At 45.0% G+C, this 26,158-nt stretch overlaps 2 protein-coding genes across 2 annotated transcripts in view; both read left to right on the forward strand.

The window, feature by feature from the left end:
- Window positions 1-3,965: 3,965 nt before the first annotated feature.
- Window positions 3,966-25,254, forward strand: LOC309526174 (uncharacterized protein; the record flags this gene model as incomplete). Its single annotated transcript, XM_082212089.1, has 3 exons — window positions 3,966-4,510; window positions 16,683-17,424; window positions 25,211-25,254. Exons 2-3 carry the CDS (start codon window positions 16,821-16,823, stop codon window positions 25,252-25,254), a joined length of 648 nt encoding a protein of 215 aa, XP_082068215.1. The 5' UTR covers window positions 3,966-4,510; window positions 16,683-16,820.
- LOC309525249 (uncharacterized protein) overlaps window positions 18,024-26,158 on the forward strand; it is a 117,030-nt gene continuing 108,895 nt past the window's right edge. Inside the window, exon 1 of the mRNA XM_082210782.1 lies at window positions 18,024-18,312. The gene's annotated coding sequence lies outside the window, so the exon portion shown is untranslated. The remainder of the gene's footprint in view (window positions 18,313-26,158) is intronic.

Genomic DNA, 26,158 nt, shown 5'->3' on the forward strand with positions numbered 1-26,158 from the left:
TGCTAAGCCCTGCTATATAGGCCTGCAGGACTCTGCCTCATGTTGGATTTTGGGCAGGGGGAAGTGTGTTGCCAGGATACTTTTTTCATCCTGCTTGCATTCTTTCTGTATAAAGAATGTAAATAATTTTAACTGATTTTAATAGCGTTCTGATACTGCTTTTAACTGCCGAGGGTGGGGCCTTATAGTGAAGGGTGGCAACAAAGTAATAATCTGAATGCAGTGCTCTGCATTGGGATACAAAAGGAGCAACCTAGAATGAGTTTCGTTTGCCTAACTGGGCTCCCAAAATTGTTTCCTATGGTAATGACACACGGCATGAGCCTCACAGAAGTGAGTGAAGAGCAAAATGAAAGCTATTCAGTTAGCTAACCTTGACCGTGGCAGAAATGCATTTTCCCACCTTCCCTTGAAACAGCCTTGCCCTACAATGCTGTGTCAGAAGCTGTCCATGGCAACGATCCCAGATCTCTGAAGGCAGGCAGTGGGGACGAGTGCTGTGTTGCCCTGTGAGGAACACGAAACGGCACTGGAGGCTGCCATTGTCAGCTCCATTGTGTTCACTGTCACCCCTGATTGCTTGCCTTCTCCACATCCACACCATATTTAAATCACTCTAGTACCACTTCAGTCAGTCATGGATTCCCCCAAAGCATTCTGGGAGCTGTAGTGAGTACGGCTGGCTGCTGCTGTTGCTGCTGCTTGTCACTGTTTCTGTATGTCTGTGAGGAGAATACAGGACACTGCAAAAGACACAAGGTGCCATAAGCTAGACAGAGAGTGATCCCTCCCTATACATGTAAATAGAGAGACTTCTGTTCAGGAGATTTCTGTATAAAGAACTCTTTATATAGGGGAAATGGGGACTAAGTGAGGTTGGAGTGGAACCATGTTTGCATGAATATGACAATGTAAAATATGTTCTCCATTTAAATTTTTATTAAAATAATTCGTTCAGTTACCCAGAAGAGTCATTAGGCTTTTTTTGCTGTAAGCTACTTCATACATTGTAAGAAGGGGGTCAGGAAACCCTTGATCCCGCTCCTTAAAATACTGAATGGACTCCTAAATAAATATGCATAGGCCCAGACTGCACTGCAGCCCACATCTCAGAATAACAGATAGGCACCATACTGAGATTTCTGTAACTGCTCCATACAGGGCATGTTAAAAGGTGATAGTAAATCTGCTGCATACATGTTATCTATGTGCTTTGTGGAGTATGTTTGGGGGCTTAGAGGAAATTTCCTCAACTACGTCTTATTTACCTACCACATACTGTCTGCCTCTTAGGTGCAAAAAAAGTGGCAGCCCTAATTCCTAGACTGGCCCTTTGCAGGATCACATTCCATGGCTTTCCAATGAAGCTGCATTGAAGAATGTTAATGGATGAGAGAGGCTGTTGTTTTTAAAAATGTTTTTATTAAATTCTTGGGTACACCCAGAGTCCCTGTTTTCAAGTCACAGAATCCTTCAAACAAATCAGTCCTATTCAGAGTGAGACAGTACTGTTCTAGGCAGTATGGAGTTGGGAGGGGGAAGAAAAGTGGGGGGAGAGAGGGAAGGAAAGCGAGAAAGAAATAAACATTTCATTCATTTCTATAGTATGTGAGCTTTTGTGTCAGCGTCAGGTAAACAGGTATTTTATTTTTATTGGCAGTGGGAGAGACCCTGAGGGCTCAGGAGGTGGCTAGTTGCAGGATATTCGTCAAAGCAATGCCCAATCTCTGTGTTGTTTCAGAGTGACCCCAATGGCTGTTCACACATGCGAGGGAGCCATTGCCTGCTGCAGTCAACATGTGGCAACCGTGTGTGTCTAAAATCCCAGGAGGCAGAGACCCAAATCTGGACCGTGACAAGGGGATGGCAGATCTCTAGCTAGGGATTGACCTGTGGGAATGTTTAGAAAGGCAGGAGAGGATATATTATTTGATGATATCCTTACTAACTTGCGTTAAAAAGTTCTATATCTTAGCAAAGTTCAAACATTCTCCTTTTCAAATTTGCACAGCAGTAAGCTTGTTGCAGGCTCGTCTGAGCCTCACTATTTAAGATTCCTGATAAGATCCCTTGTTATCCCTCTTTAGAAGTGTAGACAGGACAGTCTTACTAAAATCAATATAAAAGTATTTTATTCATTTTAATTCAGTTCACAATTAGATTCCTGAAGGCAGGCTTAAGTTACAAAAGTATATATCTATATCTATACATAATCTATAATATAAGGGAGTTAGTCCCAAGTGACTGCGACTCAGCAGTCACTTCTCCTAACACATAGAAAAAAACAAAATGGAGAAGAAAGAATGAAGCACATGGAGGAGGTGTGCTCCACCACCCAGAATAAAGGTAAAGGTAAAGGTACCCCTGCCCGTACAGGCCAGTCTTGACAGACTCTGGGGTTTGTGCGCCCATCTCACATCTATTGGCCGGGGGCCAGCGCTGTCCGGAGACACTTCCGGGTCACGTGGCCAGCGTGACAAAGCTGCATCTGGTGAGCCAGCGCAGCACACGGAACGCCGTTTACCTTCCCGCTGGTAAGCGGTCCCTATTTATCTACTTGCACCCGGGGGTGCTTTCGAACTGCTAGGTTGGCAGGCGCTGGGACCGAGCAGCGGGAGCGCACCCCGCCGCGGGGATTCGAACCGCCGACCTTTCGATCGGCAAGTCCTAGGCGCTGAGGCTTTAACCCACAGCGCCACCCGCGTCCCCCTACCACCCAGAATAGGCCACACCTATTTCAAGTCACATGCAGAGGAAGCGCTTGTCCCAGCTCAGGAGGAAAGAGGAAGTTTTCTCCTGGGTGGCACAAAGCATCCCCTAGCATGTCCACTCTAGGAATGTTGTACCTGACTGCTACGAATTTCATATCCCACAGACCCAAGCTCCTCCTGCCCACTGACCAGTAAATGTCCCCCACAAAAAAAGCCCACCCTGAGATTCCTTCTCCTTTCGCTCTCCAATTTTACAAAGGCAAACTCCTATTATGCAAAAAATTGCTTAATAAAAAATTGTGGTGGTTCCCTCATTGTGAATAAGTGAGGTTCATAGACCACAGAATGATAGAGTTGGAAGGGACCAAGAGGGTCTTCTAGCCGAACCCCCTGCAATGCAGGAACCCACAACCCCCAATGCTCTACCAACTGAGTTATCCCAGGACTCGGATCAAATTCAGCCGATAGGATTGCAATGAATCGGGAGCAAAGCTTTTCTATGAATATATTACCTCAAGTTATTCTGATGCTCCCAAATGCACTGGTACAAATAAATTTTCAGATTGAACAAGTAGTATAATTACTATTGTTGTTGTTATTCTCCAGGCAATTTGGATGACTTCCAGCAAAATATAAAAACATAATAAGACATCAGACATTTAAAACGTCCTGATTCTGCTCCTTTGACAGAAGCCGACAAATTTAGGACAGATGCTCTATATCAACTCAATGACAAGGAACCAGGCAGCGGGCCTTCTTGGTAGTGGCACCCACTCTCTGGAACACTCTCCCGTCAGATGTCCACGAAATAAGCATCTATCTGACTTTTATAAGACATCTGAAGGCAGCCCTGTATGGAGAAGCTTTTAATGTTTGATGTTTCATTGGGTTTTCTGTTGGGAGCTGCCCTAGTAGCTGGGGAAACCCAGCCAGATGAGCGGGTATAAATAATGTTGTTATCATATTACTATTATGCTTAATTGATAGCAGTTCCCGGAAGCCGCCAGAGGGAATAGATGCACTTGGGCTCCAATCCTCTTTGCAGCCTTGGCCACCATGAGGAGACAGTGCTGAGATTCCTGCATTGCAGGGGGTTGGACTAGATGACTCTCAGGGTCCCCTTCCATCTCAACGATTCTATGATTCTAAGAGGGTGCAGGACTAGATGGGCTTGATCGAACTACAGGGCTCTTCATGAGTTCTGTCTGTGCATCCAGACGAATGTGTTTCTGTTTGTGTGTGTGTGTTGACAGAGAGAGAGAGAGAGAGAGAACCTTCAGGAAGAGGCCCCTGTCTCTTCTTTGCAAAGAGGCTGAATCAGCTGCAATACCCCCACACTTAAACCACTGCTTCCCTGCCTGCTCTCTCTCCACCCCCAACCCCAGTTCCATGGTTATTGCATTGCATTGCACACACACCCCAAAGCTTGCTGCACCCCAAGGCGCTTTGCACTCAGCGGATTCCTTGCAGGACAAGGGCAGTGCACGACGGCAGAGGGGGCGGGTCAGCTGTTCCACTTAAGCCGGGCCCCCTTTCCCAGGTCAGTATGGAGCAGCTCCACCTTTTCTCTCTCTCTCTCTCTCTCTCTCTCTCTCTCTCTCTGGCAGCTTGCACTCTCTGGCTTTAACCCTTAAGGCAACGAGCACCTGTTCCCTATATTCGAAGCCCAGGTTCCCTCCCTTCCCTCCCCATTGGCTGGGTACTGAAATTATCCCGCCCCCGGAAATATCCTGCCTCCCTGGCGGGGGCTCCCATTCCCGCCCCGCTGCCCAGGGTCGCTGCTGCTGCCAGGATTTCGGGTGAGTGCAAAGCCAGCGGCGGGGAAGGAGGGAAGGGGCTTGGCAAGGGGTAGGGGTCCAGAATGAGAAGCCCCGGGACGGGGAGAGGCGGCCTGCACAAGTCCGGGCGGGGAGAAGAAGAGAAGGGAGGAAAGGGAGCTGTTCTTTTTAATTGGGCCTTGAGGGGGGGGGCGTCGTGTTCCGCTGTGGAAAGAGAGAAGCTTCTTCCTGCTCGGATCTGGTGCAAAGGGAGTTGCATGGAAGGAGGCGGGAAAGGGGAGAGGGTTGGGTATTGCAGACCAGGCATACCATAGTAGTAATAATAGTAATACTATGATATTTATACCCCCCCCCCCCATTTTCTGGGTTTCCCCAGCCATTCTGGGCGGCTTCCAACAAAATAAGAAACACCAAAAACATCCAAACATCCAAGTCTTCCGTTTTGTAGAGGAGATGGGGACATGGATTGCTGGATGGCAGAGGGAGAAAGGGGAAAAGATGGGGAGGAAAGCAAAGGCAGGGGGGCCAGGCAGGAAGAAGGAAGGAAGGGGTGAGGCCTTCTCCAAAGCAGCTCTTTGTTCCTTGCACTCCTTGCATAAAGTAGTGGGGGCAGGTTGGATGAGGCCCTAAGCTACTGGAGGTCATGGGGCCCTTTATATGTCCAGCTGTCCTTTGTCAACAACTATTTGTCGCTGTTTTTTGTGTTGAATATATGCTATATGGTAATTTATGGACCTAATAGGTATCTAAAACTATTTGCACATAACAAAATCTGTATTTTCTCAAAGTAATTGTTGAACTGAAATACAATTGAGAAGTATATTAATAGTGAAATACAATTAAGTGTATTAATAGTGAAATAATTATTAAGTTCTAATTTAAAATGATTTTGTTATTCATAACAAACTTAATGCAAACACATTGGCATTTGACAATAACAAAAGTTCCTTTAGAAACACAGTTTACAAAAAATCATGATCTAGTCCTAGAAACTTGCTATAACTTGAAAATATAATAGGTGTAAATATACAGTGCAGACAACTACTAATAATAAATACCTTTATCAATATGAATTTAATTGTTATAGCCTGTACAATGTAATTGTAGTTAATGCAATGCATTTTTTTCATATCACTCAATATTACCATAATAGTCCACATTCTTCATTGGGACAGCAGACCTTTGTACCCTATTAGTGAGTGTAAAAGACAATATTTCTAGTAATATGTCACATTACAAATAATAGCAATACTATACACACCTGTACATAAAAATTATTTTACAGGACTAATTGTATTACTGCATCTACCCAATACCCATTCAACTTTATAATTTTATCATGATTCATTGTGTACTGTGTATACAAACAGTACACAAACATGATCTAAATTACAATACTTTCTTGCCTTTGCCAAAGCAAAGTCACTGATGATATCATCAAATGATAAACTGCTTAGCTTGTCACTTTCTATATACATGAGGCTGAAGTAATTTATCTTGAGACATTGTTGTTCCAAATTCGTTTTTTATCCTCTTCAGTCAAGAAACGGATCTTTACAAATGGCAATTTGCAATCATCATTCAGAGGAACATTCTCAGAATTGCTTCTACATTAGGGAATGCTGATTGGACACTGTTGTTGTTCTTTAGTCACTTAGTCGTGTCTGACTCTTTGTGACCCCATGGACCAGAGCACGCCAGGCACTCCTGTTTTCCACTGCCTCCTGCAGTCTGGTCAAACTCATGTTAGTAGCTTTGAGAGCACTGTCCAACCATCTCGTCCTCTGCATATAAGTTAAATAAGCAAGGAGACAATATACAGCCTTGTCGTACTCCTTTCCCAATTTTGAGCCAATCAGTTGTTCCATATCCAGTTCTAACTGTTGCTTCTTGTCCCACATAGAGATTTCTCAGGAGACAGATGAGGTGGTCAGGCACTCCCATTTCTTTAAGAACTTGCCATAGTTTGCTGTGGTCCACACAGTCAAAGGCTTTTGCGTAGTCAATGAAGCAGAAGTAGATGTTTTTCTGGAACTCTCTAGCTTTCTCCCTAATCCAGCACATGTTTGCAATTTGGTCTCTGGTTCCTCTGCCCCTCCAAAATCCAGCTTGTACTTCTGGGAGTTTTTAGTCTGCAGACTGCTTAAGCCTGCCTTGTAGAATTTTAAGCATAACCTTGCTAGCGTGTGAAATGAGCGCAATTGTGCCGTAGTTGGAGCATTCTTTGGCGCTGCCCTTCTTTGGCATTGCGTTCTAGACTGATCTTCTCCGATCCTGTGGCCACTGCGGAGTTTTCCAAACTTGCTGGCATATTGAGTGTAGCACCTTAACAGTACCATCTTTTAAGTTTTTAAATAGTTCCGCTGGAATGCCATCACTTCCACTGGCCTTGTTATTAGCAGTGCTTTCTAAGGCCCATTTGACTTCACTCTCCAGGATGTCTGGCTCAAGGTCAGCAACCACACTACCTGGAGTGTACGAGCCATCCATATCTTTCTGGTATAATTCCTCTGTGTATTCTTGCCACCTCTTCTTGATGTCTTCTGCTTCTGTTAGGTCCTTACCACTTTTGTCCTTTATTATGGTAATTTTTGCACAAAATGTTCCTTTCATATCTCCAGTTTTCTTGAACAGATCTCCATTCCCATCCATTATAGTTCACTAATGCCCAGGATGTCAATATTTATTCTTGCCATCTCATTTTTGACCACATCCAGCTTACCATGGTTCATGGATCTTATATTCCAGGTTCATATATTTTTCTTTGCAGCACGGGACTTCCCTTTCACTTCCAGGCACACCCGCAAGTGAGCGATGTTTCGGCTTTGGCCCAGCTGCTTCATCAGCTCTGAATCTACTTGTACTTGTCCTCCGCCCTTCCTCAGTAGCATATTGGATGCCTTCCGACCTGAGGGGTTCATCTTCCAGTGTCATAACTTTTATACGACCATGGAGTTTTCTCAGCAAGGATACTGGTGTGGCTTGCTGGTTCCTGCTCCAGGTGGATCACGTTTAGTCAAAACTCTCCACTTTGACCTGTCTGTCTTGGGTGGCCCTCCACGGCATAGCTCATACCGTCTCTGAGTTATTCAAGCCCCTTTGCCATGACAAGGCAGTGATCCATGAAGGACACGGTCATTAAATATTACTTGGTACAGATCCTGATGTGCCAGATGATCATGTTCATGGCTTTGACTTTTTAATGTATTGATGAAAATGGTTGAGTTCTCCAACAAGGTTCATGTCCACATCTGCAGGATATGTTTGGCTTAAAGCATTAACTTCTTCATGAATCTCTTCTTTTCCAGCATCTAATTTTGTTAAGAATGAAATAAATAATAATAATAATAATAATAATAATAATAATAATAATAATAATAATAATAATATTTATATCCCAACCATCCGGCTGGATTTCCACAGCCACTCTGGGCGGCTTCCAACAAAAAATTAAAAATACATAAAATCGTCAATCATTAAAAACTTCCCTAAACAGGGCTGCCTTCAGTTGTCTTCTAAATGTCAGAGAGTTGTTTATTTCCTTGACATCTGATGCAGGGTGTTCCACAGGGCGGGTGCCACCAGTGAGAAGGCCTGGTTCCTTGTAACCTTGCTTCTCGCCAGAAGGCCCTCAGCGCTGGACCTCAGTTTCTGGGCTGAACGATGGGGTTGGAGATGCTCCTTCAGGTATACTAGACAGAGGCCGTTTAGGGCTTTTAAGGTCAGCACCAACATTTTGAATTGTGCTCAGAAACATACTGGGAGCCAACGTGGGTCTTTCAAGACCAGTGTTCTGTGATTTCGGTGGCTGCTCCCAGATACCAGTCTTTTTTGCAGCATCATTGTATACTGATGCCCTTTGTGCCAGATTTGATTCTAATCCATCCATCGCAGGTATAAATGCTTTGATTCTCAACTTGTTTCTTGGCTCAAGGTTCTCTAAAGCTTCATCTTCATCCTCACCTATATGCTTCCTTATAGATCAGCAGTTCTCAACCTGTGGGTCCCCAGATGTTGTTGGACTACAACTCCCCTCATCCCTAAGCTCTGGCCTTGTAGGTAGGGGTGATGGCAGTTGTAGTTCAACAACATCTGGGGACCCACAGGTTGAGAAAGGCTGTTCTAGATCTTCTTCTGCTTTTCTTGTAATCAACATCAGGCAATTTGTCCTTTGCCTGTTCTTTGAAATGATCAAAAAGATCTCTGGAACCAAGTTCCTCCATTTTATTCGAAATGTTTGTGGCTTGATTACTTGTTTCACCCTTCTCTGTGGTATCAATATGCAGCCAATTCAATGCAGAAATTATTCCGTTGTAACTGCCAAGTTCGGCACTTGTGGCCCTTGAATGAATTTCCCATCTAGTCTTTGACAAAAACTTTGGAACTTTTTTTTTAAAAAAATATTTTATTCAGATTTTATAACAAATTTAAGCATAATCAAAACACCAAATTACCGTATTTTTCCGTGTATAAGACTAGTTTGTTTTTTACAAAAAAAAAAGTTTTAAAATTGGGGCTCGTCTTATGCACAGGTAGTCCTGAGGGGTGTTTTCTTAATTTGGAGTCCCTCCTTAATTTGGAGTCTTATACATGGGGGCATCGTATAGACGGAAAAATACGGTACATTTTACATTCCAATTAATCTCCCCACCCCCCATGACTTCCTCCAACTTCCCTTTTTGGGTTATAGCATATTCATTTCTTCTGTTTTTAATTTCATACACCTTATATATTGAAAATTAAAATTATACCTTATAACCCTCCCTTCTCCTTCCTAGCGCCATCTTCCCCAGCAAAGCGGGCGCTTTAGGCATAGCCTCCAACGCGAACCTGGGCCCTGGGCAGGGTTCTGCTAAGCCTTACCCTTCGCCCTCCTGTCATTGGGCGGCGGCTAAGGTGGCTGCACCATGTGGGGGGTTGGCTGGGCGCGGGGGGAGGGTGGCAGAAGGTGGTGTTTGGAAGCTCCCGGACTGGCGGTAAGTCTCTTGCCTGCGTGTGTGGCGGCTTTGGGTGGGCTGCGCGCCTTCGCCAGTATTTGCAGGCCAGCTGTGGATGAGTTAATCATAGAATCATAGAATCATAGAGTTGGAAGAGACCACAAGGGCCATCGAGTCCAACCCCCTGCCAAGCAGGAAACACCATCAGAGCACTCCTGACATATGGTTGTCAAGCCTCTGCTTAAAGACCTCCAAAGTAGGAGACTCCACCACACTCCTTGGCAGCAAATTCCACTGTCGAACAGCTCTTACTGTCAGGAAGTTCTTCCTAAGGTTTAGGTGGAATCTTCTTTCTTGTAGTTTGGATCCATTGCTCCGTGTCCGCTTCTCCGGAGCAGCAGAAAACAACCTTTCTCCCTCCTCTATGTGACATCCTTTTATATATTTGAACATGGCTATCATATCACCCCTTAACCTCCTCTTCTCCAGGCTAAACATGCCCAGCTCCCTTAGCCGTTCCTCATAAGGCATCGTTTCCAGGCCTTTGACCATTTTGGTTGCCCTCCTCTGGACACGTTCCAGTTTGTCAGTGTCCTTCTTGAATTGTGGTGCCCAGAACTGGACACAGTACTCCAGGTGTGGTCTGACCAGAGCAGAATACAGTGGCACTATTACTTCCCTTGATCTAGATGCTATACTCCTATTGATGCAGCCCAGAATTGCATTGGCTTTTTTAGCTGCCGCGTCACACTGTTGGCTCATGTCAAGTTTGTGGTCAACCAAGACTCCTAGATCCTTTTCACATGTACTGCTCTCAAGCCAGGTGTCACCCATCTTGTATTTGTGCCTCTCATTTTTTTTGCCCAAGTGCAATACTTTACATTTCTCCCTGTTAAAATTCATCTTGTTTGTTTTTGCCCAGTTCTCTAATCTGTCAAGGTCGTTTTGAAGTGTGATCCTGTCCTCTGGGGTGTTAGCCACCCCTCCCAGTTTGGTGTCATCTGCAAATTTGATCAGGATACCCTTGAGTCCATCATCCAAGTCGTTGATAAAGATGTTGAATAAGACTGGGCCCAAGACAGAACCCTGTGGCACCCTACTAGTCACTCTTCTCCAGGATGAAGAGGAACCATTGATGAGCACTCTTTGGGTTCGGTCAGTCAGCCAGTTACAAATCCACTGAGTGGTAGCATAGTCAAGACCGCATTTTACCAGCTTCTTTACAAGAATATCATGGGGCACCTTGTCAAATGCCTTGCTGAAATCAAGGTAGGCTACATCCACTGCGTTCCCTTCATCTACCAGGCTTGTAATTCTGTCAAAAAACGAGATCAGGTTAGTCTGACATGACTTATTTTTCAGAAATCCATGCTGACTATTGGTGATCACAGCATTCCTTTCTAGGTGCTCACAGACTGTTTGCTTAATGATCTGCTCCAGAATCTTCCCTGCTATTGATGTCAGACTGACTGGGCGGTAATTATTTGGGTCCTCTCTTTTCCCCTTTTTGAAAATAGGGATAACATTTGCCCTCTTCCAGTCTGCCGGGACTTCGCCTGTTCTCCAGGAATTCTCAAAGATGACTGCCAGTGGTTCTGAGATCACATCTGCCAGTTCTTTTAATACTCTTGGATGCAGTTCATCTGGCCCTGGAGACTTGAATACATCTAAACTAGCCAAATATTCTTGTACTATCTCCTTAGTTATTCTGGGCTGTGTTTCCTTTGCTGAATCATTTGCTCCAAATTCTTTAGGTCGGGCATTGTTTTCTTTATCGGAGAAGACTGAGGCAAAGAAGGCATTGAGGAGTTCAGCCCTTTCTGTGTCCCCTGTTTGCATTTCACCATCTTCTCCTCTGAGTGACCCCACTGTTTCTTTGTTCTTCCTTTTGCTATGAACATACCCATAAAAGCCTTTTTTGTTGCTTTTAACCTCTCTAGCAAGCCTGAGTTCATTCTGTGCTTTAGCTTTTCTGACTTTGTGTCTACACGTGCTGGCTATTTGTTTGAATTCCTCTTTGGTGGTTTCCCCCCTTTTCCATTTTTTGTACACATCCTTTTTTAATCTTAATTCGGTTAAAAGTTCTTTAGATAGCCACCCTGGCTTCTTTAGGCACCTTCCATGTTTCCGTCTCATTGGTATTGCCTGACGTTGTGCTTTTACTATCTCCCTCTTAACAAACTCCCAGCCATCATGAACTCCCTTTCCTTTTAGTATTGTTGTCCATGGGATCTCACCCAGCACTTCCCTAAGTTTTATGAAGTCGGCTTTTCTTAAAGTCAAGAAATTGAGTCCTAGTATGCTTGGCTGCTCCTTTCCGCTGTATAGTAAACTTCAGAAGAGCATGATCACTCGCGCCTAATGATCCTTCCACTTCTACCCCACTAACCAGGTCATCAACATTGGTTAGGACCAGATCTAAAATGGCTGTTCCTCTTGTTGCTTCTCCCACTTTCTGGACAATGAAGTTGTCTGCAAGGCCAGTGAGGAATCTGTTTGACCTTATGCTCTTGGCTGAGTTTGACGTCCAACAAATATCCGGGTAATTGAAGTCCCCCATTACTACTATCTCCCTTCCTTTTGCATGCTTGGCCATCTGTTCCAGGAAGGCATCATCTATGTCCTCCGTTTGGCTTGGGGGTCTATAGTAAACTCCCACAATGAGGTCTCTGTTATTCTTCTCTCCCTTAATTTTGACCCAAATGCTCTCACTTTGGCTTTGAGGATCTAAATCTTGGATCTCTTCACAGGTATACACATCCCTGACATATAACGCCACTCCTCCTCCTTTCTTGTCTGGTCTGTTTCTCTGAAATAGATTGTATCCCCCCATTATTACATTCCAATCATGGGACTTATCCCACCAGGTTTCAGTGATGCCTATTATGTCATATTTAGTTTGCTGTACCAAGAGCTCAAGCTCATCTTGTTTATTTCCCATGCTTTGCGCATTAGTGTACAGACATTGAAGTCCATTAATCATTCCCCCGTGTCTCTTATTTAAGGATTTTTTCCTCCCACCACTAGGTCCGCGTGCTGTTTGCTCCATTTGGTCTATGACATTTGGATGATCATCTTCATTAATTGATAAACTCCTACCTTCAGGAGCACTGTCTCCCTCCCCCACATTAGTCAGTTTAAAGCCCTCCTGATGAGGTTTCTGAGATTTTTGGCAAAAACATTTCTCCCAACCGTTGTGAGGTGCAGCCCATCACTCGCCAGAAGTCCATCTTCAAGAAACTGCAGTCCGTGATCTAAGAATCCAAACCGTTCCTGCTTACACCATTTGCGAAGCCAGCTGTTCACTTCCACTATTTTCCCCTCTCTCCCTGGGCCACGTCGTTCAACTGGGAGGACAGATGAGATGACAATTTGTGCATTTAGTTGCTTCAATTTCCTGCCGAGAGCCTCGTAGTCTCTTTTGATCTTCTGGAGGCTATTGCTTGCAGTGTCATTGGTTCCCACATGAACCAAGAGGAAGGGGTATTTGTCAGTGGGTTTTATGATTCCTTGCAGTCGTTCAGTTACATCTTGGATCTTAGCCCCGGGGAGACAGCACACTTCCCGAGACATCTTGTCAGGCCCACAGATCACTGCTTCTGTTCCCCTCAGTAGGGAATCCCCTATCACCACTACACGCCTCCTTTTGAGTTTGGTCGGGGTTCTTCCGTGAGCTGTCCGTTCCAAGGTCGCCTGCACATTCCCTGAGGACTGACTTTGCTGCTCGTCTTCATATACCTGATCGACTGTAATGAGGGAGAGATCCTCAAATGGAGTCTGCTCTTCGTCTTCCATGCTAGGGGAGAGGACCTCAAAGCGATTGTGTATTTCTAAACAATCAGAGTGAACTCTGGGCCTCCTACTTATTTGAGTCACGTTTCTCCATATATCTGGCTCCTGTGTTGGTGAACTAGACTCCTTCTCAGGGGAGTCCCCTGTCTCCTCCTTGGTGGAGACGGTGTGCTCTGTTGCTTCCAAGAAGAGCTCCAGCTCTCCAATTCTTTGGAGCGTAGCTACACGTTCCTCCAGTTGCTGGACTTTGTCTTTTAAGAGGGCAATCAACATGCAATTGCTGCAGGTAAAGCTGCCTGCAACCTTTGGCAAGATGGCAAACATTGCGCAGGAATCGCAGGCGACTGCAGCTGTTCCCTCCCCTTCCATCTTGAGATCGTGTCGTTGGGGGTGGCTACAGAGGTCCTCCATCATAAAAAGCTGAGATGGAAGTGGATCTGAGCCAAAGCTAGAAAACCCAGAGAAAAAACAGAGTTGTGCCTCTGTGTGCAACAAAGAGGAGAAGAGAAGTTCTCCTTTAGAAGGCAGAACAGGCAAGAGCTGTCAGTATCACCTCATAACTCTCGTGTGGGGTGAAAGTATGTTAAATGGGAGATAAAGATGGGGCTTGCAAAGTGTGCTGTTGGGAGGGTGGGAAGCGCAGCTGCTTTGTGTTGATGCAGAGGAGGCGGCTGCTTCCGAATTAAGCCTCCTAATTAAGCGGGGTCCCTCCCTGCCTCCCAGGCGGGGGCTCCCATTCCTGCCCCCGCTGCCCAGGGTAGCTGCTGCTGCCAGGATTTCAGGTGAGTGCAAACCAGTGGTGGAGGAGGAGGGAAGGGGCTTTGCAAGGGGGTGGAGGTCCAGGATGGGAAGCCCCGGGACGGGAAGAGGCGGCCTGCACAAGTTCCAGATTTGGGAAAAGGAAGGAGGAAAGGGAGTTATGTTTTTAATGGGCGCTTTGAAGGTGGAGTATGGGGGTTGCACTGTGGAAAGAGAGAAGCTTCCTCCTGCACGGATCTGGTGTGAAGGGGTTGCAGGGAAAGGGGAGAGGGTTGGGTATTGCTGGCCAGGCTCATAATATTAATAATAATAATAATAATAATAATAATAATAAATACCCTGCCCATTGTCTGGGTTTCCCCAGCCCCTCTGGGCGGCTTCCAACAAAATAAAAAACACCCAAAACAACCAAATATTGAAGTCTTTTGTAGAATGGCCTTCGATTTTAAAGAAATGCCCTCTTAAAGAAATCACGTGGTGTAAATATGTATGTTGTCCTCGAGGTCGAAGCACACACAGAATACCTAGTATGAGCAAGCAGTGCTCCAAAGTGCTTCTCTTGTGAACTTGCCATCTAAGTTGTTTACTAATGGCAAAGGCTCCTGTTTCCCAAAAGGACAGGAGGGGGAGGTCTCTCCCCCACTTTTAAGCCACCCCACTCCCACCGCATGGAAGGCAGAGGTCTTGTTCTTTCACAACATGAGTAAACCTTGTGTGTATCTGAAGTGAACCAGGTGCTGCGGCTCCTTCCCCTATCACTGGGCTGCTGCAAGAAAAGGCAGCGGAGGAGGAGGAAACAGATGGGTTTAAAGGCTCTTTCGGCCCCTCTCTCCTGAGCAGAGGGTGTTTGCAGGGCAGGAGGACAGAGGAGGCAGCAGTGGGTAGATCCACCGCCTCTCCCAGGGGGTCCAGATGCAAGCAGGGGGCTTCCTTCTCCATGTATTCAGAGCAGTCCTTTGCAAATTACTGTCTTTCTCGGTGTATAAGACGAGGTTTTTTTTACCCAATTTTTAAAGTTAAAAAACATGGGTCATCTTATACATGGAATATAGCAATTAAATATATAAATAAATGCAGTACTTGCTCTGGCAGTCGCAGCTCCTCGCAGTGGCGAGCCCTGGGGCCTCCTCCCACTCTGCCCGCCCTACAGCTGGGAGGGAGGCTGTAGGCTGTTCGTTTTTGCCGTGCAGCGTCTTTGTGCTGCTCAACAAACTTTGCAAACTAATGGGAAAGTCCGCCTGCAAAACAAAGCTGCTGATCAAAGATATTTCTCCCCTCTATGCCTTTCCTGCGCCTTTCCCAGGCAGAAACCACCTATCAGCTCCCCGATTGCCACTGGCAGCCGCCAATCACGCTCCCGCTTGCTGCGACAAGGGCAGCTGTCTATTGGCTGCCGCAGCAGCAATTGGAGGGTTAATGGCAGCGATCAGGCAGCTGCAACGCGAGTGGTTGTGAGCTGCGTTCTGGTGGGTTAGTGATTTTCAGCATTCCCCCCAAAAAATCCTCCCCAGAAGCTCAATCCCCCTATTTTCAATATTTTGAGGCTCCCCAAATAGGGGTCGTCTTATAGAGAGAAAAATACGGTAAGTCTCATGTTCCATGGGATATAGTCTTATCTCCTGAGTTCACACCAATAAAACTCCGAAACAGAGAGGAGTCCACCATTGTTTATTGCATAGCAATAGGTTACAGTTGGATTGTTCCACAAAACTGCAACCCTGCCCAGTGGTTCAGGCAGTGTTATTTATATAATTTCAAACAAAGCATTTCGATTTCAACCAATCATTTACATCAGAGATGTCCAAGCGCTGGACCACAATTGACAGGTAGACCTCTGTGTTGTTTTGGGTCGATTATGAGACCTTTGAAGGCCCCGCCCCCTTTCCGCAAGAACCTCTGCACATGCTCCTGTTTCTGGTTTTGCTCAGCAGTTCCTTGTTTTAACGTTTATTGTTGCCAAAAGAATCTAAATTTTTCTTGCGTCCCCCGCCTCCTTAAAAAAGTCCCTTTAGAGTTTCACGTTCCTCATATTCATCATTACCTTATTTTATTTATAATACACATGTGCGATAAGCACTGGCAATTTCTGCTGATTTAGTTTTGATTCCCACAGCATTCTGTTACGTTGTGTTTGTGTGCATGTTGGGAACCTGTGTTACATGCACCATGTGGCGACTCATGTTCCAGCTTTCAGCTGTATCTTTGTGATTCTCATATTAGCTATATTTCTGGCCCAATTGGGGGGCGGCAACTTGCAAAATAATCAGTTATAAAGCACAGACTACCATAACTTCTGTTTTAGAAGCACACTCAAGGATTTACAGAGATACACATTATTACATTTATTGTGGCCCTTTGGGCAACTGCCACAAGGCCACTACTGCCCATACCATGCCAGCCTTAGGAAGGGAGAAGGGACAGGCAGATGGAAGGAATTGCCAAAGGTGTTTGAAAATGGGTGGAGGCTCTTGGGAAGTGGATGCCCAATAGGGGCTTCTACAGAGGCAGCAGAATCCCTGCAGGGGCTCTGAGACTCCCTTGACTTCTTCCTTCCTCCCAGGAAGCTACAACTTGCCTTGGATTCTGCGCTCCTCAAGAAGCTGAACCTGTAAACCTGGTCAGGATGGACGGAGGAAGATGGTTCATTTATTGTCTTTCCTAAAAGTCTAACAGGATTTTCTCTCTCTCCCCCCACTCCCAAACAGGTGAGGAAGACGATGGTCAGAATTCTACGGAGCCATCTGTGAATTCATTGGGAAGAACAAAGAAACAGTTTAAATGCAAGGAATGTGGAATGTGCTTTAGACCAACAAACTCACACAGGAGAGAATCCATGTAAATACATGGAGTGTGAAAAGAACTTCAGTGAAAGTAGAGACCTTAGAATACATCAACAAAATCACAATGGGGAGAAACCGTTTAAATGCATTGAATATGGAAAGAGCTTCAGTCATAGTGGAGACCTCAGAACACATCAGCGAACTCACACAGGGGAGAAACCGTTTGAATGTATGGAGTGTGGAAAGAGCTTCAGTGAAAGTGGAAACCTTAGAAGACATCAACGAACTCACACGGGGGAGAAACCATTTAAATGCATTGAATGTGGAAAGAGCTTCAGTGATAGTTCAACCCTCAGAACACATCAACGAACTCACACGGGGGAGAAACCATTTCAATGCACTGAATGTGGAAAGAGCTTCAGTTGTAGTGGAAACCTTAGAACACATCAGCGAACTCACACAGGGGAGAAACCATTTGAATGCATTGAATGTGGAAAGAGCTTCAGTCGTAGTGGAGACCTTAGAAGACATCAACGAACTCACACGGGGGAGAAACCATTTCAATGCACTGAATGTGGAAAGAGCTTCAGTGATAGTTCAGCCCTCAGAACACATCAACAAACTCACACGGGGGAGAACCCATTTGAATGTGGAAAGAACTTCAGTTGTAGTGGAAACCTTAGAACACATCAACGAACTCACACAGGGGAGAAACCATTTGAATGCATTGAATGTGGAAAGAGCTTCAGTCGTAGTGGAGACCTTAGAAGACATCAACGAACTCACACGGGGGAGAAACCATTTAATTGTATTGAATGTGGAAAGAGCTTCAGTGATAGTTCAGCCCTCAGAACACATCAACAAACGCACACGGGGGAGAACCCATTTGAATGTATTGAATGTGGAAAGAACTTCAGTTGTAGTGGAGCCCTTAGAACACATCAGCGAACTCACACAGGGGAGAAACCATTTAAATGCATTGAATGTGGAAAGAGCTTCAGTGATAGTTCAGCCCTCAGAACACATCAACGAACTCACACAGGAGAGAAACCATTTCAATGCATTGAATGTGGGAAGAGCTTCAGTCGTAGTGGAGACCTTAGAAGACATCAACGAACTCACACGGGGGAGAAACCATTTAATTGTATTGAATGTGGAAAGAGCTTCAGTCATACTGGAGCTCTTAGAACACATCAACAAAGTCACACAGGGGAGAAACCATTTGAATGTATTGAATGTGGAAAGAACTTCAGTCTTAGTGGAAACCTTAGAAGACATCAACGAACTCACACGGGGGAGAAACCATTTAATTGCATTGAATGTGGAAAGAACTTCAGTTGTAGTGGAGCCCTTAGAAAACATCAACGAACTCACACAGGGGAGAAACTATTTGAATGTATTGAATGTGGAAAGAACTTCAGTCGTAGTGGAGACCTTAGAATACATCAACGAACTCACACGGGGGAGAAACCATTTAATTGCATTGAATGTGGAAAGAACTTCAGTTGTAGTGGAGCCCTTAGAAAACATCAACGAACTCACACAGGGGAGAAACCATTTGAATGTATTGAATGTGGAAAGAGCTTCAGTTGTAGTGGAGAACTTAGAACACATCAACGAACTCACACGGGGGAGAAACCATTTAAATGCATTGAATGTCGAAAGAGCTTTAGTAGTAGTGGAAACTTTAGAATACATCAACGAACTCACACGGGGGAGAAACCGTTTAAATGCATTGAATGTGGAAAGAACTTCAGTTGTAGTGGAGCCCTTAGAACACATCAGCGAACTCACACAGGGGAGAAACCATTTAAATGCATTGAATGTGGAAAGAACTTCAGTTGTAGTGGAAACCTTAGAAAACATCAACGAACTCACACAGGGCAGAAACCATTTAAATGTATGGAGTGTGGAAAGAGCTTTATTCAAAGTGGAATACTTAGAACACATCAACGAACTCACACAGGGGAGAAACCATTTAATTGTATGGAGTGCGGAGAGAGCTTCAGTCAAAGTGGAGGTCTTAGGAAACATCAGCTAACTCATACAGGGGGGAAACCACAGATGTAGGAAATGTGGAAAGAGCTTTGGAAGGCGTGGAGACCTTTATATTCATGAGCGAATTGACCCAGGTGGAAAGCCATATCAATGTATGCAATGTTCCACTCAAGGTTCACTGTTTACTTCACATCAAGAAACTCATAAAGGTGGATATCAATTTTAAATGCATGGGATCCGTGTGATGTTTTGGTGTTTGTATTTAAATTTGTACACATACACACATATATATTCAAGTAATGAAGGTGACATATACTAAATGTACAAAGTAAGTTGCAAGTTGTTGCTAGATAAACGGGGATATTGTGACTCTGGAATGCTCAAGGTCTGTGATGAATCTGTGGAGTTTTGACCTTTGCCCTTCAATGCCAAAATGATGGGCTGCCCTTGTCTTGTGGATCAGCATCTGTCGGCTTCAGGGAAATGGGATACCTCAGATGTTGGGAAACAGCGCCCATAAGACTCAGCACATATGGCCAAGAATGATGGGAGTTGTAGTTCCAAAGCTTAAGGGTGGAAAATATCACGTGTTTTACAACTTTTCATTATGAATAATTGTAGGTACAACTTTTGTTGATACAGAGCTCATTTTTAGCTTCTAGGAGCAGCTGGTCATTTCTGCTTTATAAACAAAGCTAAATATATTGACACACTTTACATTAAAACCAAATTTCAGAACAGAGACAAACAAATTTTTTTTAATGCCCTTTTTTACTTTACAAACTATTCTCAATCCAAGATTTGATTTTCATATGTATAAAAATACTTTGTTAGCAAGGGGGTATAAAAATAATAATTAAAAAAGCTACAATAAAAGCATTCTCAGCATTAAAAAAGAAATGCTAGTTGATGTTCAAGGCGTTGAGTTACAAATTAAGGCAAGGATCAACCATTTCTTCTGCAAGCTGTTCCGCATCCAGTATTTCCCAGCTTCTGCCTTCTGAACTATGTTCCTCTGCAAACCACTGGTCCAAATCTATACAGTCCTCCTGCTCCTGGGAAGATTCAGAGGGAGGCTCCCACGAATGCGCCTCAGTGCAGCTCTCCTCAGCTGGGTCCCTGGTTAGGTCTTGGTTTAGGGGAGAAAGCATGGGCCTGGCCCTAGGGTGGGTGTGAGCGGAAAAGGGAAGAGAAGTACAGTGGTACCTCGGGTTACATACGTCTCAGGTTACAGACTCCGCTAACCCAGAAATAGTACCTCAGGTTAAGAACTTTACTTCAGGATGAGAACATGCGGCGCAGCAGCAGTGGGAGGCCCATTAGCTAAAGTGGTGTTTCAGGTTAAGAACAGTTTCAGTTTAAGAATGGACCTCTGGAATGAATTAAGTACTTAACCCGAGGTACCACTGTAGAGGGGATGCTTCTTTTTCCTTTCAAGGCTAGTTCTTGTTTCTCCTGAGTGCGCGCCTGTAATTAGCGAGCGTGCTTTTAACTGGAGTGCATCCCTTTGTCTTGGAGTGCAAGATGATTCAGGAGGCCTGTGGCGTTTGCCTCCTAGGATGGGTCATAAGGAAAGGGTTAAAATGGGTGTGATGTGATTGGCCAGTGAGAATGCAAGGGGGGAGTAAAAGTTAGAGTGGGAGGTTTTGAAAGTCAGTTGAGGTTTGGGAATTGGAGAAGGAAGAGGGAGGAATAGGCAGTGGGTTGGCTGAGTTGTATTGTGAGAGAGTGAGAGGAATTGTTAGGTTGAGTCAGATACATAGTTGGAATAATCAGTTTGGAGTTGTTAGGAACTAAGATTAAGAAACTGACAAGAGAAAAATAAACTGAAACCATACGCTTGTTCCTGCATTTAAAAATAAACTTGATTATTTGTTAATGTTAACAACTGTCTGGACTCCGTGTGTCTCCAAGAGAAGCGGGGTGGTGGCAGCGAAGAAAGCAATCACGGTGGTGGCACAGGGTCATAGAATCATAGAATCATAGAGTTGGAAGAGACCACAAGGGCCATCGAGTCCAACCCCCTGCCAAGCAGGAAACACCATCAGAGCACTCCTGACATATGGTTGTCAAGCCTCTGCTTAAAGACCTCCAAAGTAGGAGACTCCACCACACTTCTTGGCAGCAAATTCCACTGTCGAACAGCTCTTACTGTCAGGAAGTTCTTCCTAAGGTTTAGGTGGAATCTTCTTTCTTGTAGTTTGGATCCATTGCTCCGTGTCCGCTTCTCTGGAGCAGCAGAAAACAACCTTTCTCCCTCCTCTATGTGACATCCTTTTATATATTTGAACATGGCTATCATATCACCCCTTAACCTCCTCTTCTCCAGGCTAAACATGCCCAGCTCCCTTAGCCGTTCCTCATAAGGCATCGTTTCCAGGCCTTTGACCATTTTGGTTGCCCTCCTCTGGACACATTCCAGTTTGTCAGTGTCCTTCTTAAATTGTGGTGCCCAGAACTGGACACAGTACTCCAGGTGTGGTCTGACCAGAGCAGAATACAGTGGCACTATTACTTCCCTTGATCTAGATGCTATACTCCTATTGATGCAGCCCAGAATTGCATTGGCTTTTTTAGCTGCCTCGTCACACTGTTGGCTCATGTCAGGTTTGTGGTCAACCAAGACTCCTAGATCCTTTTCACATGTACTGCTCTCAAGCCAGGTGTCACCCATCTTGTATTTGTGCCTCTCATTTTTTTTGCCCAAGTACAATACTTTACATTTCTCCCTGTTAAAATTCATCTTGTTTATTTTTGCCCAGTTCTCTAATCTGTCAAGGTCGTTTTGAAGTGTGATCCTGTCCTCTGGGGTGTTAGCCACCCCTCCCAGTTTGTTGTCATCTGCAAATTTGATCAGGATGCCCTTGAGTCCATCATCCAAGTCGTTGATAAAGATGTTGAATAAGACCGGGCCCAAGACAGAACCCTGTGGCACCCCACTAGTCACTCTTCTCCAGGATGAAGAGGAACCATTGATGAGCACCCTTTGGGTTCGGTCAGTCAGCCAGTTACAAATCCACTGAGTGGTAGCATAGTCAAGACCGCATTTTACCAGCTTCTTTACAAGAATATCATGGGGCACCTTGTCAAATGCCTTGCTGAAATCAAGGTAGGCTACATCCACTGCGTTCCCTTCATCTACCAGGCTTGTAATTCTGTCAAAAAACGAGATCAGGTTAGTCTGACATGACTTATTTTTCAGAAATCCATGCTGACTATTGGTGATCACAGCATTCCTTTCTAGGTGCTCACAGACTGTTTGCTTAATGATCTGCTCCAGAATCTTCCCTGCTATTGATGTCAGACTGACTGTAATTATTTGGGTCCTCTCTTTTCCCCTTTTTGAAAATAGGGACATTTGCCCTCCTCCAGTCTGCCGGGACTTCGCCTGTTCTCCAGGAATTCTCAAAGATGACTGCCAGTGGTTCTGAGATCACATCTGCCAGTTCTTTTAATACTCTTGGATGCAGTTCATCTGGCCCTGGAGACTTGAATACATCTAAACTAGCCAAATATTCTTGTACTATCTCCTTAGTTATTCTGGGCTGTGTTTCCTTTGCTGAATCATTTGCTCCAAATTCTTCAGGTCGGGCATTGTTTTCTTTATCGGAGAAGACTGAGGCAAAGAAGGCATTGAGTAGTTCAGCCCTTTCTGTGTCCCCTGTTTGCATTTCACCATCTTCTCCTCTGAGTGACCCCATTGTTTCTTTGTTCTTCCTTTTGCTACGAACATACCCATAAAAGTCTTTTTTGTTGCTTTTAACCTCTCTAGCAAGCCTGAGTTCATTCTGTGCTTTAGCTTTTCTGACTTTGTGTCTACACGTGCTGGCTATTTGTTTGAATTCCTCTTTGGTGGTTTCCCCCCTTTTCCATTTTTTGTACACATCCTTTTTTAATCTTAATTCAGTTAAAAGTTCTTTAGATAGCCACCCTGGCTTCTTTAGGCACCTTCCATGTTTCCGTCTCATTGGTATTGCCTGACGTTGTGCTTGTAGTATCTCCCTCTTAACAAACTCCCAGCCATCATGAACTCCCTTTCCTTTTAGTATTGTTGTCCATGGGATCTCACCCAGCACTTCCCTAAGTTTTATGAAGTCGGCTTTCTTAAAGTCAAGAAATTGAGTCCTAGTATGCTTGGCTGCTCCTTTCCGCTGTATAGTAAACTTCAGAAGAGCATGATCACTCGCGCCTAATGATCCTTCCACTTCTACCCCACTAACCAGGTCATCAACATTGGTTAGGACCAGATCTAAAATGGCTGTTCCTCTTGTTGCTTCTCCCACTTTCTGGACAATGAAGTTGTCTGCAAGGCCAGTGAGGAATCTGTTTGACCTTATGCTCTTGGCTGAGTTTGACGTCCAACAAATATCCGGGTAATTGAAGTCCCCCATTACTACTATCTCCCTTCCTTTTGCATGCTTGGCCATCTGTTCCAGGAAGGCATCATCTATGTCCTCCGTTTGGCTTGGGGATCTATAGTAAACTCCCACAATGAGGTCTCTGTTATTCTTCTCTCCCTTAATTTTGACCCAAATGCTCTCACTTTGGCTTTGAGGATCTAAATCGTGGATCTCTTCACAGGTATACACATCCCTGACATATAACGCCACTCCTCCTCCTTTCTTGTCTGGTCTGTTTCTCTGAAATAGATTGTATCCCCCCATTATTACATTCCAATCGTGGGACTTATCCCACCAGGTTTCAGTGATGTCTATTATGTCATATTTAGTTTGCTGTACCAAGAGCTCAAGCTCATCTTGTTTATTTCCCATGCTTTGCGCATTAGTGTACAGACATTGAAGTCCATTAATCATTCCCCCGTGTCTCTTATTTAAGGATTTTTTCCTCCCACCACTAGGTCCGCGTGCTGTTTGCTCCATTTGGTCTATGACATTTGGATGATCATCTTCATTAATTGATAGACTCCTACCTTCAGGAGCACTGTCTCCCTCCCCCACATTAGTCAGTTTAAAGCCCTCCTGATGAGGTTTCTGAGATTTTTGGCAAAAACATTTCTCCCAACCGTTGTGAGGTGCAGCCCATCACTTGCCAGAAGTCCATCTTCAAGAAACTGCAGTCCGTGATCTAAGAATCCAAACCGTTCCTGTTTACACCATTTGCGAAGCCAGCTATTCACTTCCACTATTTTCCCCTCTCTCCCTGGGCCACGTCGTTCAACTGGGAGGACAGATGAGATGACAATTTGTGCATTTAGTTGCTTCAATTTCCTGCCGAGAGCCTCGTAGTCTCTTTTGATCTTCTGGAGGCTATTGCTTGCAGTGTCATTGGTTCCCACATGAACCAAGAGGAAGGGGTATTTGTCAGTGGGTTTTATGATTCCTTGCAGTCGTTCAGTTACATCTTGGATCTTAGCCCCGGGGAGACAGCACACTTCCCGAGACATCTTGTCAGGCCCACAGATCACTGCTTCTGTTCCCCTCAGTAGGGAATCCCCTATCACCACTACACGCCTCCTCTTGGGTTTGGTCGGGGTTCTTCCGTGAGCTGTCCGTTCCAAGGTCGCCTGCACATTCCCTGAGGACTGACTTTGCTGCTCGTCTTCATATACCTGATCGACTGTAATGAGGGAGAGATCCTCAAATTGAGTCTGCTCTTCATCTTCCATGCTAGGGGAGAGGACCTCAAAGCGATTGTGTATTTCTAAGCAATCAGAGTGAACCCTGGGCCTCCTTTGAGTCACGTTTCTCCATATATCTGGCTCCTGTGTTGGTGAACTAGACTCCTTCTCAGGGGAGTCCCCTGTCTCCTCCTTGGTGGAGACGGTGTGCTCTGTTGCTTCCAAGAAGAGCTCCAGCTCTCTAATTCTTTGGAGCGTAACTACACGTTCCTCCAGTTGCTGGACTTTGTCTTTTAAGAGGGCAATCAACATGCAATTGCTGCAGGTAAAGCTGCCTGCAACCTTTGGCAAGATGGCAAACATTGCGCAGGAATCGCAGGCGACTGCAGCTGTTCCCTCCCCTTCCATCTTGAGATCGTGTCGTTGGGGTTGGCTACAGAGGTCCTCCATCATAAAAAGGACAAATAACACAAAAAAACACCTAGATCTCCCCCAACAAACGTTTGAGACTAGCTCCCCTAAATCTAAAAGATGGATTTAACTGCCCTGCTGCCCTGCAAACTCTGATAAGCTCCTCCCACAGCTAATCCCCTGCCTCAACAGAAACCCTGCCCCCTCTGACCTTTACACAGGGAAAACAGCTAATCAGCCACAAAGAAACACACACACACAAGAAAACCCTTTTTGCTCCTTCTTCAACTGATGCCCTGCAAACTCTGATAAGCTCCTCCCACAGCTAATCCCCTGCCTCAACAGAAACCCTGCCCCCTCTGACCTTTACACAGGGAAAACAGCTAATCAGCCACAAAGAAACACACACACACAAGAAAACCCTTTTTGCTCCTTCTTCAACTGATGCCCTGCAAACCGTCAATAGACCGTCATACGTCTGGGGGCCCTGTGATCGCCACAAGGCCTTAGAGCGAAGCACGTGTATCTCACATGTGCCTTGAGAGCAATGGTGAAGGGATGGTCGGGGTGCTTAAAAGTAAGATGTTGTTTCGTGGGGGGGGGGAGTCTTAACGAAGTCGAAAAGGAAGAGCCAACCGCGCCTACAGGATACGTGTGCTTGCTACTCTGATTTGGAAGATGGGCAGTGGAAGTGGCACATGCTTGTGTAAAAAGCAGATCTAATGAAGATTAAGTTAATGGCAACCTTTTTTAAAATTAATATTCTTCATTGATTAAAAAAAATGCATGTCTATACAAACATTATGTACAATCTCTTAACAGGTAGAAAAAAAGAAAATAATATAAAATATTTAACTTTACAAAACTTAATGTTCTCAGTCCATGATTTGCTTTTCTTATGTAATGTTTATTTCCTGGCCCACCTCCCATCACTGTGGGGAGAGCCTGGGGCACGGGATAAGAATGCATAGTCGGCCTGACATCCATCAGTTCTCTGGCTCCGACAGCAGCCATCCAGGCATTTCTGCAAAACTCACAATCAGGACATGAAGGCGAGAGCCACCCTCTCTTTGTGACCCCACCCTGTCTGAGGAAAACCCGTATACAAATTGCCAATTCAATTTCCTAGCTGCCAGCCTTTATGTGACGAAAATCGAACCATTCCTCCAAGGAAGAGAGGGAGGTACCAGTAACCTTGAGGCAGCTCCATTGGTTACGTATGTCCAATAAATTTTTAGGTGGGGGGAAAAGATAGCCAAAGCCACGCAATGAGAACTGGACATGCTCAGTGGATACAGAAAAATGGCTGTGGGGGTAGGGGCTGGTGGACAGCAGGAATGAAAAACTGGAGAGGGATGGAAAGCAATGGAGTGTGCTGGAAAAGGGTAATGTTTTGGATCAGAAGCACTCAGTG

This window comes from Podarcis vaucheri (assembly GCF_965113315.1).
Source record: "Podarcis vaucheri genome assembly, chromosome: 2".
In the NCBI taxonomy this organism is placed as follows: Eukaryota; Metazoa; Chordata; class Lepidosauria; order Squamata; family Lacertidae; genus Podarcis; species Podarcis vaucheri.